This window comes from Astatotilapia calliptera, chromosome 3, assembly GCF_964374335.1.
Source record: "Astatotilapia calliptera chromosome 3, fAstCal68.1, whole genome shotgun sequence".
Taxonomy (NCBI): Eukaryota; Metazoa; Chordata; class Actinopteri; order Cichliformes; family Cichlidae; genus Astatotilapia; species Astatotilapia calliptera.
The window spans coordinates 59,351,863-59,364,883 of NC_137424.1; the positions used below are offsets into that span (position 1 = coordinate 59,351,863).

At 40.0% G+C, this 13,021-nt stretch overlaps 1 protein-coding gene and 1 long non-coding RNA gene across 2 annotated transcripts; one reads left to right on the forward strand and one right to left on the reverse strand.

Moving 5' to 3' along the window:
- The first annotated feature begins 1,331 nt into the window (after positions 1-1,331).
- On the forward strand, positions 1,332-13,001 carry coro2ab (coronin 2Ab). Its single transcript, XM_026160343.2, has 14 exons — positions 1,332-1,642; positions 7,306-7,506; positions 7,612-7,728; positions 7,863-8,012; positions 8,322-8,522; positions 8,592-8,708; positions 9,075-9,179; positions 9,283-9,379; positions 10,694-10,809; positions 10,887-10,977; positions 11,072-11,226; positions 11,850-12,017; positions 12,098-12,166; positions 12,244-13,001. Exons 2-14 carry the CDS (start codon positions 7,306-7,308, stop codon positions 12,307-12,309), a joined length of 1,653 nt encoding a protein of 550 aa, XP_026016128.2. The 5' UTR covers positions 1,332-1,642; the 3' UTR covers positions 12,310-13,001.
- Positions 4,869-10,736, reverse strand: LOC145421858 (uncharacterized). The gene is made up of 2 exons (XR_013903231.1): positions 8,611-10,736; positions 4,869-8,492 (listed from the first exon to the last, which is right to left on the reverse strand). It is a non-coding gene; the product is annotated as an uncharacterized LOC145421858 (long non-coding RNA).
- Positions 13,002-13,021: the final 20 nt, after the last annotated feature.

Below are 13,021 nucleotides of genomic sequence, written 5' to 3' on the forward strand. Positions count from 1 at the left end.
TTAGATTTAATTACTTATGTAGTTCTAAATTACATTTCAGAGATTTCACAGAGTTTTTATGAAACTGAAAAACAGATGGAACGCTCTAGTCTATAACCTATTGCTGCCTCCCTGTGGAGACTCTTTAGGAGATTATTCTCTTTTTCAGAATTAATAAAATTTGTCTGTGGCTGCTGTACAAAAAGAAAAACTTTTATCAGTATAATAGTTCATATTAATATGATATGAACTATTGAAGTGATAGATGAAACCAGGTGTCATTGTAGGAGAAGCAAATGTGGTAACGGAAGAGACAGATGTTGACTTGAGTCAGCCTGTTGCAGAAAGAGAACCTGATGTTAAACTAATAGATAAAGGTGTGGGAAAGCCAGATGGTTATTAAATTTTGGGAAATTCATGTTTATATTAAGTTGCTATGTGTTTTTAGCACAATGACTGAATGTTTGTTAATCCAGCATTAATAAAATAACTAAATACAATACCTTTTGAGCACCAAGCTAGAAAAATACACCATTGCTAAAATTAATGGCTGATTTGATCTGCTTTTTTTTTGCTGAAAGGATATTTGAAGTTATTGTTGCTGACCATGTCCATGTCTTTATGAAGTGTATCCATCTTCTGATGGTTGCTCCCACACACATCATAAAGCTCAAATAATCTCAAACTGATTTCATGAACATGAAAATGAGTTCCCTGTACTCAAATTACCTCCATATTTAATGTCTTCTTCATCCAATACAGCACCTATGGGATGTGGTGAAACAGGAGATGTTTACACTCAGCCTTGGAGACAGGAGAAGAAGGTCGCCGAGAAGGGGCTTGGAGTAGAGCCACTACTCCTCCACATCAAAATGAGCCAGTTGAGGTGGTTCATCTGACCATGATCCCTCCTGGATGCCTCCAAGAGGAGGTATTTGGGACATGTTCTACTGCAGAGGTTATATTTTTCAGCTGGCTTTGTAGTCCCTCCAGAAGAGTTAGAGGTCGTCACCAGGGACAGGGTCTTGATGTCTGCTGAGACAGCTGTACCCAAGACCTGGACTTGGATAAGTGGAAGGAGACTATGGATGGATGGATGTTGGATGTAGGGGTGATCTACCCCAGCATTTAACATAATGCAAATGACTACAAATTAGAACAGGAGTGTCTTAATCATAACTATAGTCATAAGAAATTCGAATGGTATTTGTTAGGCTCACCAAGTTCTAAGGTAAAATATATTTTTTACACTGTCCCAACTCTCCAGTAGATTTGAAATATGTTATTGTCTTAGCTCTTGGAGCTGCATTAGAATGTGAGTGTGTGCAACTATGCTGGTCGTATCGGATTGTAGAGGTGTGTTTGTGTGTGTGCAGCCGTGCATAAACAGCTTGGCTAATACGGGAGCAGAGGCTAGACGTCATGGATCAGGAGTGAACCCACACACGGAAACACACAGAGAGGTGGATGCAGATCAGCTCAGCTGTAGACACGGAGGGAGCAGGTTTAAAAAAACTTATTTGTATCACAGTTATAGTACCTCTAATAAAAGGTATTGCAGAAGAAGTGGAAGTCACAAAACTGGTAGCAGTGTTATTAATAATAACAGTTTATGTTTTTAGCAGAAAGAGATCCCAGTGATTCCTAAGTAACTGAATTCAAGGTAAGACCATATTCATTCATTCAAATGATATTTTTCAGGGAAGATTGTATGCCTTTCTTAAAAGATCATTCGTGAAAGGCTATCAAGCATTATTTGTTTTACCTTAATCTTATTTTTAGTCTAACCTTAAATGAACATTTTCGAAAACCTTAACTGAAACTGAATCTAATCTTTCCTAACCTCAGGATGAACCTAAACTTTACCTAACCTTATCTGAACAATCCATACGCTTAATCAAACCTAAACATAATCTTTCCTAATGTTAAGCTGAACCTAATTTTGACCTGTCTTCATTTTAGGATTAATTGAACCTCATCCCAGCCTTCATGGCCTTGATTAAACCCAAGCTCTCTCTCTCCTGTGATAAGAATAAACCAATTTTAGATTTACCTTACTCTTACTAGATTTAATTTACTCTTAATTTAAATTAAGCCACATTTATGCAAAGCTTTTATTGGAATTATTTAAAGACATAAAATCTTGACTTTCATCCAGGATCCAGGGTCCCAGTCCCCTGTAGGACTGTTACTTTGGGACTTTTGTTTTGCTTTGTTTTGGGCTTTTCATTTTCAGTAGCTGTTGTATTTAGCCTTGCTCCAACATGAGGTGCCAGTTGAGTGGTTTCCAGCCTGAGAGTTGGGCATACCAAAGAGTCATCATTCTTCTGAAGTGTTGTTCGCTCAAACCAATAAAAACTACACAACCTCATAATTTTACAATTTTATACAAGGCTATAAAAGTTCTAACTAAGAAACCACTGTGATTTCATCATTGTTATATATTCTTTTTTAATATATGTATGAAAATCAGTGATCGTATGACAATCAGATTCCTGTTTCTAGCTGACAGGAGTGACACCTGGTGTGGTCTTCTATCGCTTTAGCCCATCTGCCTCATGGTTCAAAGTGTTGTGCATTCAGAGATGCTCTTCTGCATACCTTGGTTGTAGCAAGAGGTTGCTTTAGTTACTGCTGCCTTCCTATCAGCTCAAAACAGTCTAACCTCAACTGACCTTTGACATCAACAAGGTATTTTCACTCAGCGAACAGCCATCCAGTGGATATTTTCTCTTTGTCAGACCATTCTCTGTAAACACTGAAGATGGTTGTGTGGTAAAATCCCAGATCAGCCTACAGTGGGGCAAAAAAGTATTTAGTCAGCCACCGATTGTGCAAGTTCCCCCACTTAAAATGATGACAGAGGTCAGTAATTTGCACCAGAGGTACACTTCAACTGTGAGAGACAGAATGTGAAAAAAAAAATCCATGAATCCACATGGTAGGATTTGTAAAGAATTTATTCGTAAATCAGGGTGGAAAATAAGTATTTGGTCAATAACAAAAATACAACTCAATACTTTGTAACATAACCTTTGTTGGTAATAACAGAGGTCAAACGTTTACTATAGGTCTTTACCAGGTTTGCACACACAGTAGCTGGTATTTTGGCCCATTCCTCCATGCAGATCTTCTCGAGAGCAGTGATGTTTTGGGGCTGTCGCCGAGCAACACGGACTTTCAACTCCCGCCACAGATTTTCTATGGGGTTGAGGTCTGGAGACTGGCTAGGCCACTCCAGGACTTTCAAATGCTTCTTACGGAGCCACTCCTTTGTTGCCCGGGCGGTGTGTTTTGGATCATTGTCATGTTGGAAGACCCAGCCTCGTTTCATCTTCAAAGTTCTCACTGATGGAAGGAGGTTTTGGCTCAAAATCTCACGATACATGGCCCCATTCATTCTGTCCTTAACACGGATCAGTCGTCCTGTCCCCTTGGCAGAAAAACAGCCCCATAGCATGATGTTTCCACCCCCATGCTTCACAGTAGGTATGGTGTTCTTGGGATGCAACTCAGTATTCTTCTTCCTCCAAACACGACGAGTTGAGTTTATACCAAAAAGTTCTACTTTGGTTTCATCTGACCACATGACATTCTCCCAATCCTCTGCTGTATCATCCATGTGCTCTCTGGCAAACTTCAGATGGGCCTGGACATGCACTGGCTTCAGCAGCGGAACACGTCTGGCACTGCGGGATTTGATTCCCTGCCGTTGTAGTGTGTTACTGATGGTGACCTTTGTTACTTTGGTCCCAGCTCTCTGCAGGTCATTCACCAGGTCCCCCCGTGTGGTTCTGGGATCTTTGCTCACCGTTCTCATGATCATTTTGACCCCACGGGATGAGATCTTGCGTGGAGCCCCAGATCGAGGGAGATTATCAGTGGTCTTGTATGTCTTCCATTTTCTGATGATTGCTCCCACAGTTGATTTTTTTCACACCAAGCTGCTTGCCTATTGTAGATTCACTCTTCCCAGTCTGGTGCAGGTCTACAATACTTTTCCTGGTGTCCTTCGAAAGCTCTTTGGTCTTGGCCATGGCGGAGTTTGGAGTCTGACTGTTTGAGGCTGTGGACAGGTGTCTTTTATACAGATGATGAGTTCAAACAGGTGCCATTCATACAGGTAACGAGTGGGGGACAGAAAAGCTTCTTACAGAAGACGTTACAGGTCTGTGACAGCCAGAGATTTTCCTTGTTTGAGGTGACCAAATACTTATTTTCCACCCTGATTTAAGAATAAATTCTTTACAAATCCTACCATGTGAATTCATGGATTTTTTTTTCACATTCTGTCTCTCACAGTTGAAGTGTACCTCTGGTGCAAATTACTGACCTCTGTCATCATTTTAGGTGGGGGAACTTGCACAATCGGTGGCTGACTAAATACTTTTTTGCCCCACTGTATCTGGCACCAACAAGTATGGCACGTAAAAAAAGTAGAGTTCAAATTAGTACAAGTAGATTTAAAGTATTTAAATCACATTCTGCCACTGATAATGTACAATGTTTATTACAGGTACACTTAGTCGAATTGAAATAAAAAAAACAAAACACTTAAACTGTGCTTTGATTTCATTTATTGTAAATTTTATTTTTTTAAAATTCCCCTTTGATTATCATCTTCTTTTTCCTTTACTATTTCTATCCTTCTCCTCACTCGACAGTAAGGTGATCTGTCTCAGCCACAGTAAAGGTCAAAGGTCAGGTTAGGGGAGTTTGTAACAACAGGAAGTGTGTGTGTGTAGCCAATAAATATTTAATAGAGACAAATAAGCTGTCTTGGAGGATGGATATATCACTCTGTGTGTGTGTGTGTGTGTGTGTGTGTGTGTGTGTGTGTGTGTGTGTGTGTGTGTGTGTGTGTGTGTGTGAGTAAATGATTAGGATCATTTATTGAAGAAACTGATTTATTATTGATAAGATTATGAAAGCCATTAATAACAGCAAATTGCATTATTGATTAGAGCCAATAATGCAGCTGCTGAGGTTCTGAAGCTCTTTCCAAAACAAACACATGCAGTCGTTTCTCCATTGCTTCAGAAGACATTACAACTGTCTGAAAATGAACAATAGGCTGCTCAATGTTTTTTACCTGAAAGGCTTCATATTGTGAGGTTATTATCTTACACTCAGTTAGCTTATCTTCTTATTTATTAGTCCTTTATTTATCCAGGTAAAACATCTCATTGAGATTAAAAATATCATTTCCAAGAGAGACCTGGCATCATGGCAACAAAAGTCAAAATACACATACCACATAAGTATATAACATTTAAAACAAATACAATATCCCATACCAACATGTGAAAAATATACAATAACATATCAAATTAACAGTGACATTAAAAACAATCACACTGAGTAAAAGAGTTATTCTCTCGTTCCTTTAAGACAGACTTAAACTCTTCCAAACCAATTCTGATAATTTCAGTTCCTTCTGCAGATTATTCCAGGAAGCAGGGACAGCGTATTTAAAAGCATTTTTCCCCAATTCTGTTCTGAGTTTTGGGACAATCAATTGTATGATATTGTGAGAACGAAGGCTGTATTGGTTGTGGTTTTTACACATATAAACATATAAATAAGATGGAACCAGCCCAAGGAGAGATTTATAGATAAAGATCAACCAATGGGAGAGTCTGCGAATATGCAAAGAACAATGATGTACACGATTTCCACAGCCAGTAACAAAACGTAAAGCACAATGGTACACAGTATCCAACCTCTTTAGGTAGTGGGCAGGTGCATTCATAAAAAGCAGGTCACCATAATCCAATAAAGGTAAAAAAGTTGCATGAATCAAGTGTTTTCTCACTTGGAGGGAGAAACAGGATTGATTTCTAAAAAAGTAACCTAGTTTTAACTTCGACACAAGCCTTTGAATGTGAGTCTTAAATGACAAATTCTGATTTATAATGATCCCTAGATACTTGTAAGATGTGACCATTTCAATTTCAGTTCCTTGAATTGTTTTAATCTTAGGAGACGTAGCTAACAACTTTTTGCCATTTGATAATAACATGAACTTGGATTTCTCTGGATTTAACACCAACTTAAGTTGAGTTAAATGGGACTGAACATGATCAAAGGCAGACTGCAGAAATTGCAGGGTTTGTGCTACTTAAGGGGATGAACAATAAATAATTGTATCATCTGCATAAAGATGGAAGGCTGCATTTGACAAATTATCACAAAGGTTGTTTATGTAAAGAGAAAATAGCAATGGCCCTAATATGGAGCCCTGCGGAACTCCTTTGGATACTGAGAGAAAAGAGGAAGAAGACCCAGCAGCATGGACACACTGTTTTCTTGCTGACAAGTAATTTGAAAACCAGCTTAGAGCATTTACAGATAGACCAATATTGTTTAGTCTATTTAATAAAATAGCATGCTTAACTGTATCAAAAGCCTTTGACAAGTCAAGAAAAAGAGCAGCACAGTAATTTACACTTACTCTGATCTTCACATGGCCTAAAACTAATCTCACTCTAAGTTTTTTGTATCCAAACAATTCCTTCCTTTCAATCTGATTTTAACCTTAATTTATTAGGGTACATCTTTATCCTAATCTTAAATCAAAGCTTTGGTTAAAGCCAAGATTAATACGAACATTAAATTAAACCTAACTTGAACCACAACTTAGTGTCATGGCTACTGGACGGACTCACGCGCAGTCAGTTCTTTCTATGAGAACAAAAGGAGATTATTTATTTACAACAGGGATCACCTCAGTGCACACACGCTTCCTCTTCAATGTTAGTTGAACGTTCTTCAACAGAATTCAACGTTAGTTCCACAACAAAATACACACAGTGGATTCTTTTGAAAATGGCGAGAGCACAAACTCAGGAGGTTCAACATTCCAGTGGTGAGCTGCTCTGTGCCACTGCCTTAAATAGCAGCTGGAGAAATCAGCCAGATCAGCAGCAGGTGGAGACAATCACACAGGTGCGTGGGCCAATAGCGAGAGCCCGTAACGAGCTCCACCCAGGCAGAGAGGAAGAGGAGAGACAAAGAAAACAAAAACAAAAAAGAACAACAACAACAAAACCTGTAGCCAGTGTGAGCCAACCAGAGACACGGGGACCTTCGCTTAGGTTCATCTTAAGTATTCGCTTGACCCAAAATTAGCCTGTATTTATCCTAACCTTAAACATTATCCTAACTTCCCCTAACTTTAATCTAGTCAAGGATTAATCCTTCAATGATTAACATTAATCTAACATACCCCATTAGATTTCCCCCCATTTTCTGATTTCTTGATATAAATCTGCACCAAAACTTAAACTCCTCTAAGCTTGATGCTACTGTACTCTTGTCCACCAGATGTCATGGCGATCATCCTTTCGCTGCTCAAAGTTTCGTCACATTTTTGGAAAGTCTGCCACCAAGGAGCACAGCTACGACGGGGTGCCAATCACGCGTAGTGTCCACGACAACCACTACTGCTCAGCCAATCCCTGCTTCATCGCTGTGGTGACTGAGTGCGCGGGAGGCGGGTCCTTTTTAGTCCTGCCCATCCATCATGTACATAGGCCTTTTTAATTTAATTTCCTCTGAATTAACATAATAAAGGATAAAAAAAATGGGGAAACCTAAATTTTTAAAATTGTTTCATGTTCTCTCTCTCAGACAGGCAGAGTAGATCCTCAGCATCCGAGGGTTTGTGGCCACAGCGGCAGAGTCCTGGACGTCAAGTGGAATCCATTCGATGATTACTGCATCGCCTCATGCTCAGAGGACTGCACTGTATGGCAGTTAGTTAACGACTAACTAGGATTAACTTTGGAATTCGATTTAGGATAAGGATGGGGTTAAATTATTGGGAATTATATAACGTTTAGTGTACAGCACATACACTTTGGTCCTGTGCATGTATTCAGGTGAAGATCTGGGATATCCCAGTCTGTGGAGTCCAACAGAACCTCACCAAGGCCAGGAAAACCCTGATTGGCCACTCCAGAAGAGTGGGGCTAATTGAGTGGCATCCAACTGCTGAGAACCTTCTGCTAAGTGCTGCCTATGACTACAAGGTCAGTGCCAATCATATAACATTCTGGCTTAAATGAGTACCGTATTTTTGTTAAAAGAAACCGTCTTTGCTTTTGTGTTTTATTCAACTTCCTTCAATATATCTTATGAACATAATGCACAGAAATCTTAGAGAAAAAGCCAATGGTTGGCATAAAACTTTTCTATAATAGACACCTTACAAGATTGAACCAGTAAAGAAAGTATCAACACAAGAGAACCAAATGTTAAAGAGCTACACTCTACAATCAGTAATTCCAGTGCATTTAGGCTTCAAAACAGACGTGAATTTGTCTCACTTACTGCTCCAGGTCCTTCTCTGGGATGTATCCCAGGCTGGTGCAGTTATCAGGTATCCAGTTCGGGTGGTGCTGATGCCCATCCACCACCGCTACCCATCTGAGGCACTGCTGCTTTCAGTCAGCTTCAACAGTGATGGCAGCAGGCTGGCAGTCACATCCAAAGACAGACACGTTCGAGTCCTGGACCCTCGGACAGGAAAGATTTTACAGGTATGATTATTGTATCTGAATGCGAGTCCTGACAGAAAATTGCCAGGAAGGTAACTGATACTTCTGCAGGTATCAAGCAGTAACTCACACAAGGCCAACAAAGTTTTATACATCGGGGGGTTGAAGTTGCTTCTGTCCACTGGCAGCTCATCTTGGAACCACCGGCAGATCGTCCTGTGGGACCCTGTAAGATAGTTTTTTTCCTTTCAACTGTAATCTGAAACTTAATCTAAGCTGTGCTTGTTCTTAAACCTGAATCCAATTACCAGCATTTTCTAGGAGTAAGAATACTTGGGTCGTAAGACATGATTAAAAAAGAGATTGCTGAAAATGAGGCACATAGACAAAAACAAATAAATATATAATAAACATATAAAATTAAACAGCTGATAATAAAAACTGCTTTCTTGTGAAATGATTTAAGAGAATCTCACTGGAGAATTAATTATATAACTGTATATCTCAATTGAGCAACTTTTGCATATTTTAACTTGATTTTTTTTTCCCTTTACAATTTGCTCTACATTCATTCCCATATGTGTTTTCATGCAGGATGACTTATCTGAACCCTTATATGAAGAAGATCTGGATGGGTCAGCTGGAGTACTCTTCCCGTTTTATGACCCAGACACACACATGTTGTATCTGGCTGGAAAGGTCAAAAAACCTAAACTGCTTGTGGCAAAATGTGCCGTTAAATTTGAGTAACCATCATCAAGGAGGTTTAGCACCACTGTATATGTTGTATTTATGCTTGTAGGGTGATGGAAACATCCGGTACTATGAGCTAAGTGCTGAAAAACCTTACATCAGCTACCTGACTGAGTACAGGTCCCTGCTGCCACAAAAAGGACTTGGTGAGACCAACACACACACACAAGTGTGTTAGCTAGTAAATGACATAATTTATACAGCTGCCAGTCCAGCTTTGTTCCAGCTCTCACCTACAGTCATGAAATCTGGGTAATGACCAAAAGAGGAAAGTCATAAAATGCCGTCCTACAGAGGAAAGTCATAAAATGTCACAAAATAAAAGAGTAGGTCGACTCTCCCTAAGAGCTAAGGTGAGGAGCTCAAACATAAAAAGTAGAACAGCTGCTCCTCCATGTTGAACTCTGGGCATGCCCAACTGGGTGGAGACCCCGGAGTAAGACCTGCTCATCAGGTAGAACCAGAACAAGATGGGGCCAGCAACCCCACTCAGATAAGTGGAAGAAAATCAGCGAATCGATAGATATTCCTCCTTTTCCAACTTATCATGAAGTCATGCAAATTCTGGCTTCATACTATGACAATTGGGAATCAGGTGAGCCTGGTATCAAAATGTAGGTAAATAAGAGAGTTTTGAGTTTCCATGACTTCTTCTGACCAGACATCTAATCACATGGTGACATGACCCTTTGGATTTTTACCCAAAATGCTGTTTGAGTCAAACTTGGGTAAATCATCAAAGCAGATCAAACATGCTTGTCTCTTTTACTCTCTCACAAACATTAAATTGGTTCCATGTTGTTATTATAACTATCAGATATTCAAGGATATTGGTTCTTTGATTGGATATGAAAAAAATCATAGAGCATTGTGATCCTCTTGAAGTGAATGTAACAGTGATTTGGTTGCAGTTTTTAACAAACCTAAAACTTTGTATCCAACTCATCATCTATACCTATACTCATTTCAAGGTACCGACACAATTTTAAGAAAGCTTGTCTAAGTTCATTCACAGGCACTTTGATGCTGATCTAACAAACTTGACTTAAATGTCGACTTTGATGGATAATTTCCTTCACTGTTTCAATGCTACATCCTGCGGTCATGTTAACAGATGGAAGACACCAAGAACCAAGCTTCTGCCCCAACAACTCAACAAATGTTGGTCAATCGTCGTCTTTTCATGCCTGTTGGTCATCCTACATTTCTGAAACTGTCTTATGTCTGGTTGCAAGACTGTTAAGGCATTCTATACAGGACCAGTCTTCTGCCTGAAAAACCCATGCCTTGCTCCACCACCCTCTCACCAACCTTTAAATATTGATGTTGTCGTTTTTTAAAGTCTAGACTTTCATGTTGTAATAATAGAAAAAGGCAAAGAGTTTAGTGTCACTTTTAGAATATCCACAATACTTTATGACACAGGACTAAAATGTGTTTTGACGTCTGACTCACTCCAGGGGTGATGCCAAAGCGTGGCCTAGATGTGACCGCCTGTGAGATTTTCCGGTTTTATCGCCTGATTGCCATCAAAGACCTGGTGGAACCACTGTCCATGATCATACCACGCAAAGAGGTTGGGATGATGTACTTATCTTGAGTATAATCAGAGTACAAGAAGTATTGGTCCAGTTTTTTTCTTGTTCCTTCCAGTCAGGAATTTTTCAAGAGGATCTGTACCCAATGACAGCTGGAAACCAGGCAGCCATGACCGCTCAGGAGTGGCTGTTGGGGGTCAACAGAGGTCTGTAACCTAGCTGGGCCATCAGGTACACTAAAGATATTTACTCTCTATAGATCATTCAGTTTATCACTGATCTCTTACATTTCCTCACCAGGCCCAGTGCTGATGTCCCTGAAGCCAGACCCTCGAGTACCCAACCCTTACCCAGAAACCCCAGCTGAGAAGGGGCTGGTGAGGCAGCTTAGCTCCCTCAGGTTTCAGAGCAGCCCGGCTGCAGTGACAGAGATAGGCCAAGACTTTATAGAGGAGGTAAAGTGTGATCTGGTTATTTTACCTGACATTGCAGGGTAAAATATACCAATCTGGGGTGCCTTTTCTTGATTTTAAAGTGGTACACAGTTGTGTGAAAAAGTGCTTGGTCCCTATCTTGTTTCCTGTTTTTTAGTATGTTTTTTCACACTTAAATTTGTAACAGTAAAAGGCTGTAAAAATATCTGTAAAGATCACCAGTTATTGTAAATACTTGATTGGTGTTGTTGCTGCTAAGTATGGCCCAACAGGTTATTAGGTTTAGGGGGCAATCACCTTTTCACACAGGGCCATGTAGGTTTGGATTTTTTCCCTTTAATAATAAACACCTTCATATAGAAACGGCATTTTGTGTTTACTTGTGTTATGTTTGCCTAATATTTAAATTTGTTTGATGATCTGAAACATTTAAATGTGACAAACCTACAAAAAACAGGAAACTGGGAAAGAGGGGAAATGCTTTTTCATGCCACCGTACTCTTTTTAGAAACTTCTGTTTCCTTTAGACAAACTAGGAAATATGTTTTGCTACAGTAACCGTCACATCCTTCGAAACTGACCTGAGACCTGAGCCTTTTTTGGAGAGTAGTTCTCTGATACTTTTGTTGCTGTTCTCTGTTGAGGTTTTTCTGGAGGAGCAGCTGTCCTATCAGGATGCCAAATATCCCAAAGATCTGAGCGATCTGTCGGGGTGGCAGCCAGACGAGACCCAGGTCCCACTGTGGACATACTGCTGCACCCCGCACTGCTGCGAGCCTGCTGAGAGACCGCCACCAATGACCGAGTGTGAGGTTGGATAAATAATAAAACACTTCAGAAGAGTGTCTCCTTCTCTTGCACACAAACTCAGTCCTAGTTTTTTCTGTTTCAGCTACTCCAGGCATTTTACAAGCAGCAGGATGAGATCAGAGGCATGAAGGAGGAGCTCCATCAGAAAGACGTGAGTTCACAAACAGTACGTTATCAGAATTTCTTGTCAGATACTTTTTTATATTTTTGTGTTTTTACGTTCTGCAGATGAAAATTGCTCAGCTGAAGCAGGATATCAAAAACACCAGAAAGAACATGAGAGCGACCTTCTGATTCAGACCCTGCTGTGTAGGAGGGGCTTACAGAGACAGCGTGACCCACAGACAGCGGAGTTATCCTCCACAGACTGGACTTTGTAGTTGAAGCCACAACTCTTGTTTTCCTAAAATTCCTGAAAATGGTTTATTTGGGAGCAGAGACTATTTTCCTTCATACTTCACAAACTACCTGAAACACAATGGTCACCATCGAATATAAGAAACCCTGCGTCTGGGATGATGGGATGCAAAAATGCTAATTTCTTAAAACTCTTGAATTAAAGCTGTCCAAATACTTATGGAGCTAAGTGTAATTATGACCACATGCAAGGTGCAGTGATGTCAGGCAGCAGACACACACCACCTGCTCTAGTGACTTTTACTGGTGCAAGCAGGTTGGAAACAATGGAAGGGGCAGAAGGACACAGATCTTCTTGTTAGCAGTTTGCAAACTAATTTCAAGGGTAAGATACATGACCTTGCTGTTTTGGTAGGCCAAAAGAGCTAAAATGCATAAATCGCAAAACTCATGAAAAACACAGTGTGAGTGTGCAAAAAATGTTGAATGAAGTTTGGAACTGGACTGCATGAAAATGTTTGATGTAGTCACCCAGGGTTTCTGGACTCTTTGAAGCCTCAGTCCTGTGGTTTCATTGAATACTCATTAAAATGAATGTAAGACCAATAAAATATGAGTGTTTCCCTCAACAAAACTGAAGCACTATTTG

Coding starts and splice junctions, on each gene's coding strand:
- coro2ab (XM_026160343.2), top strand. CDS start 7,306: ATGTCATGGCGATCATCCTTTCGCTGCTCAAAGTTTCGTCACATTTTT. Junction 8,013..8,321: donor GTGCTGCCTATGACTACAAG/GTCAGTGCCAAT, acceptor TTACTGCTCCAG/GTCCTTCTCTGGGATGTATC. Junction 9,380..10,693: donor GCTGCCACAAAAAGGACTTG/GTGAGACCAACA, acceptor GACTCACTCCAG/GGGTGATGCCAAAGCGTGGC.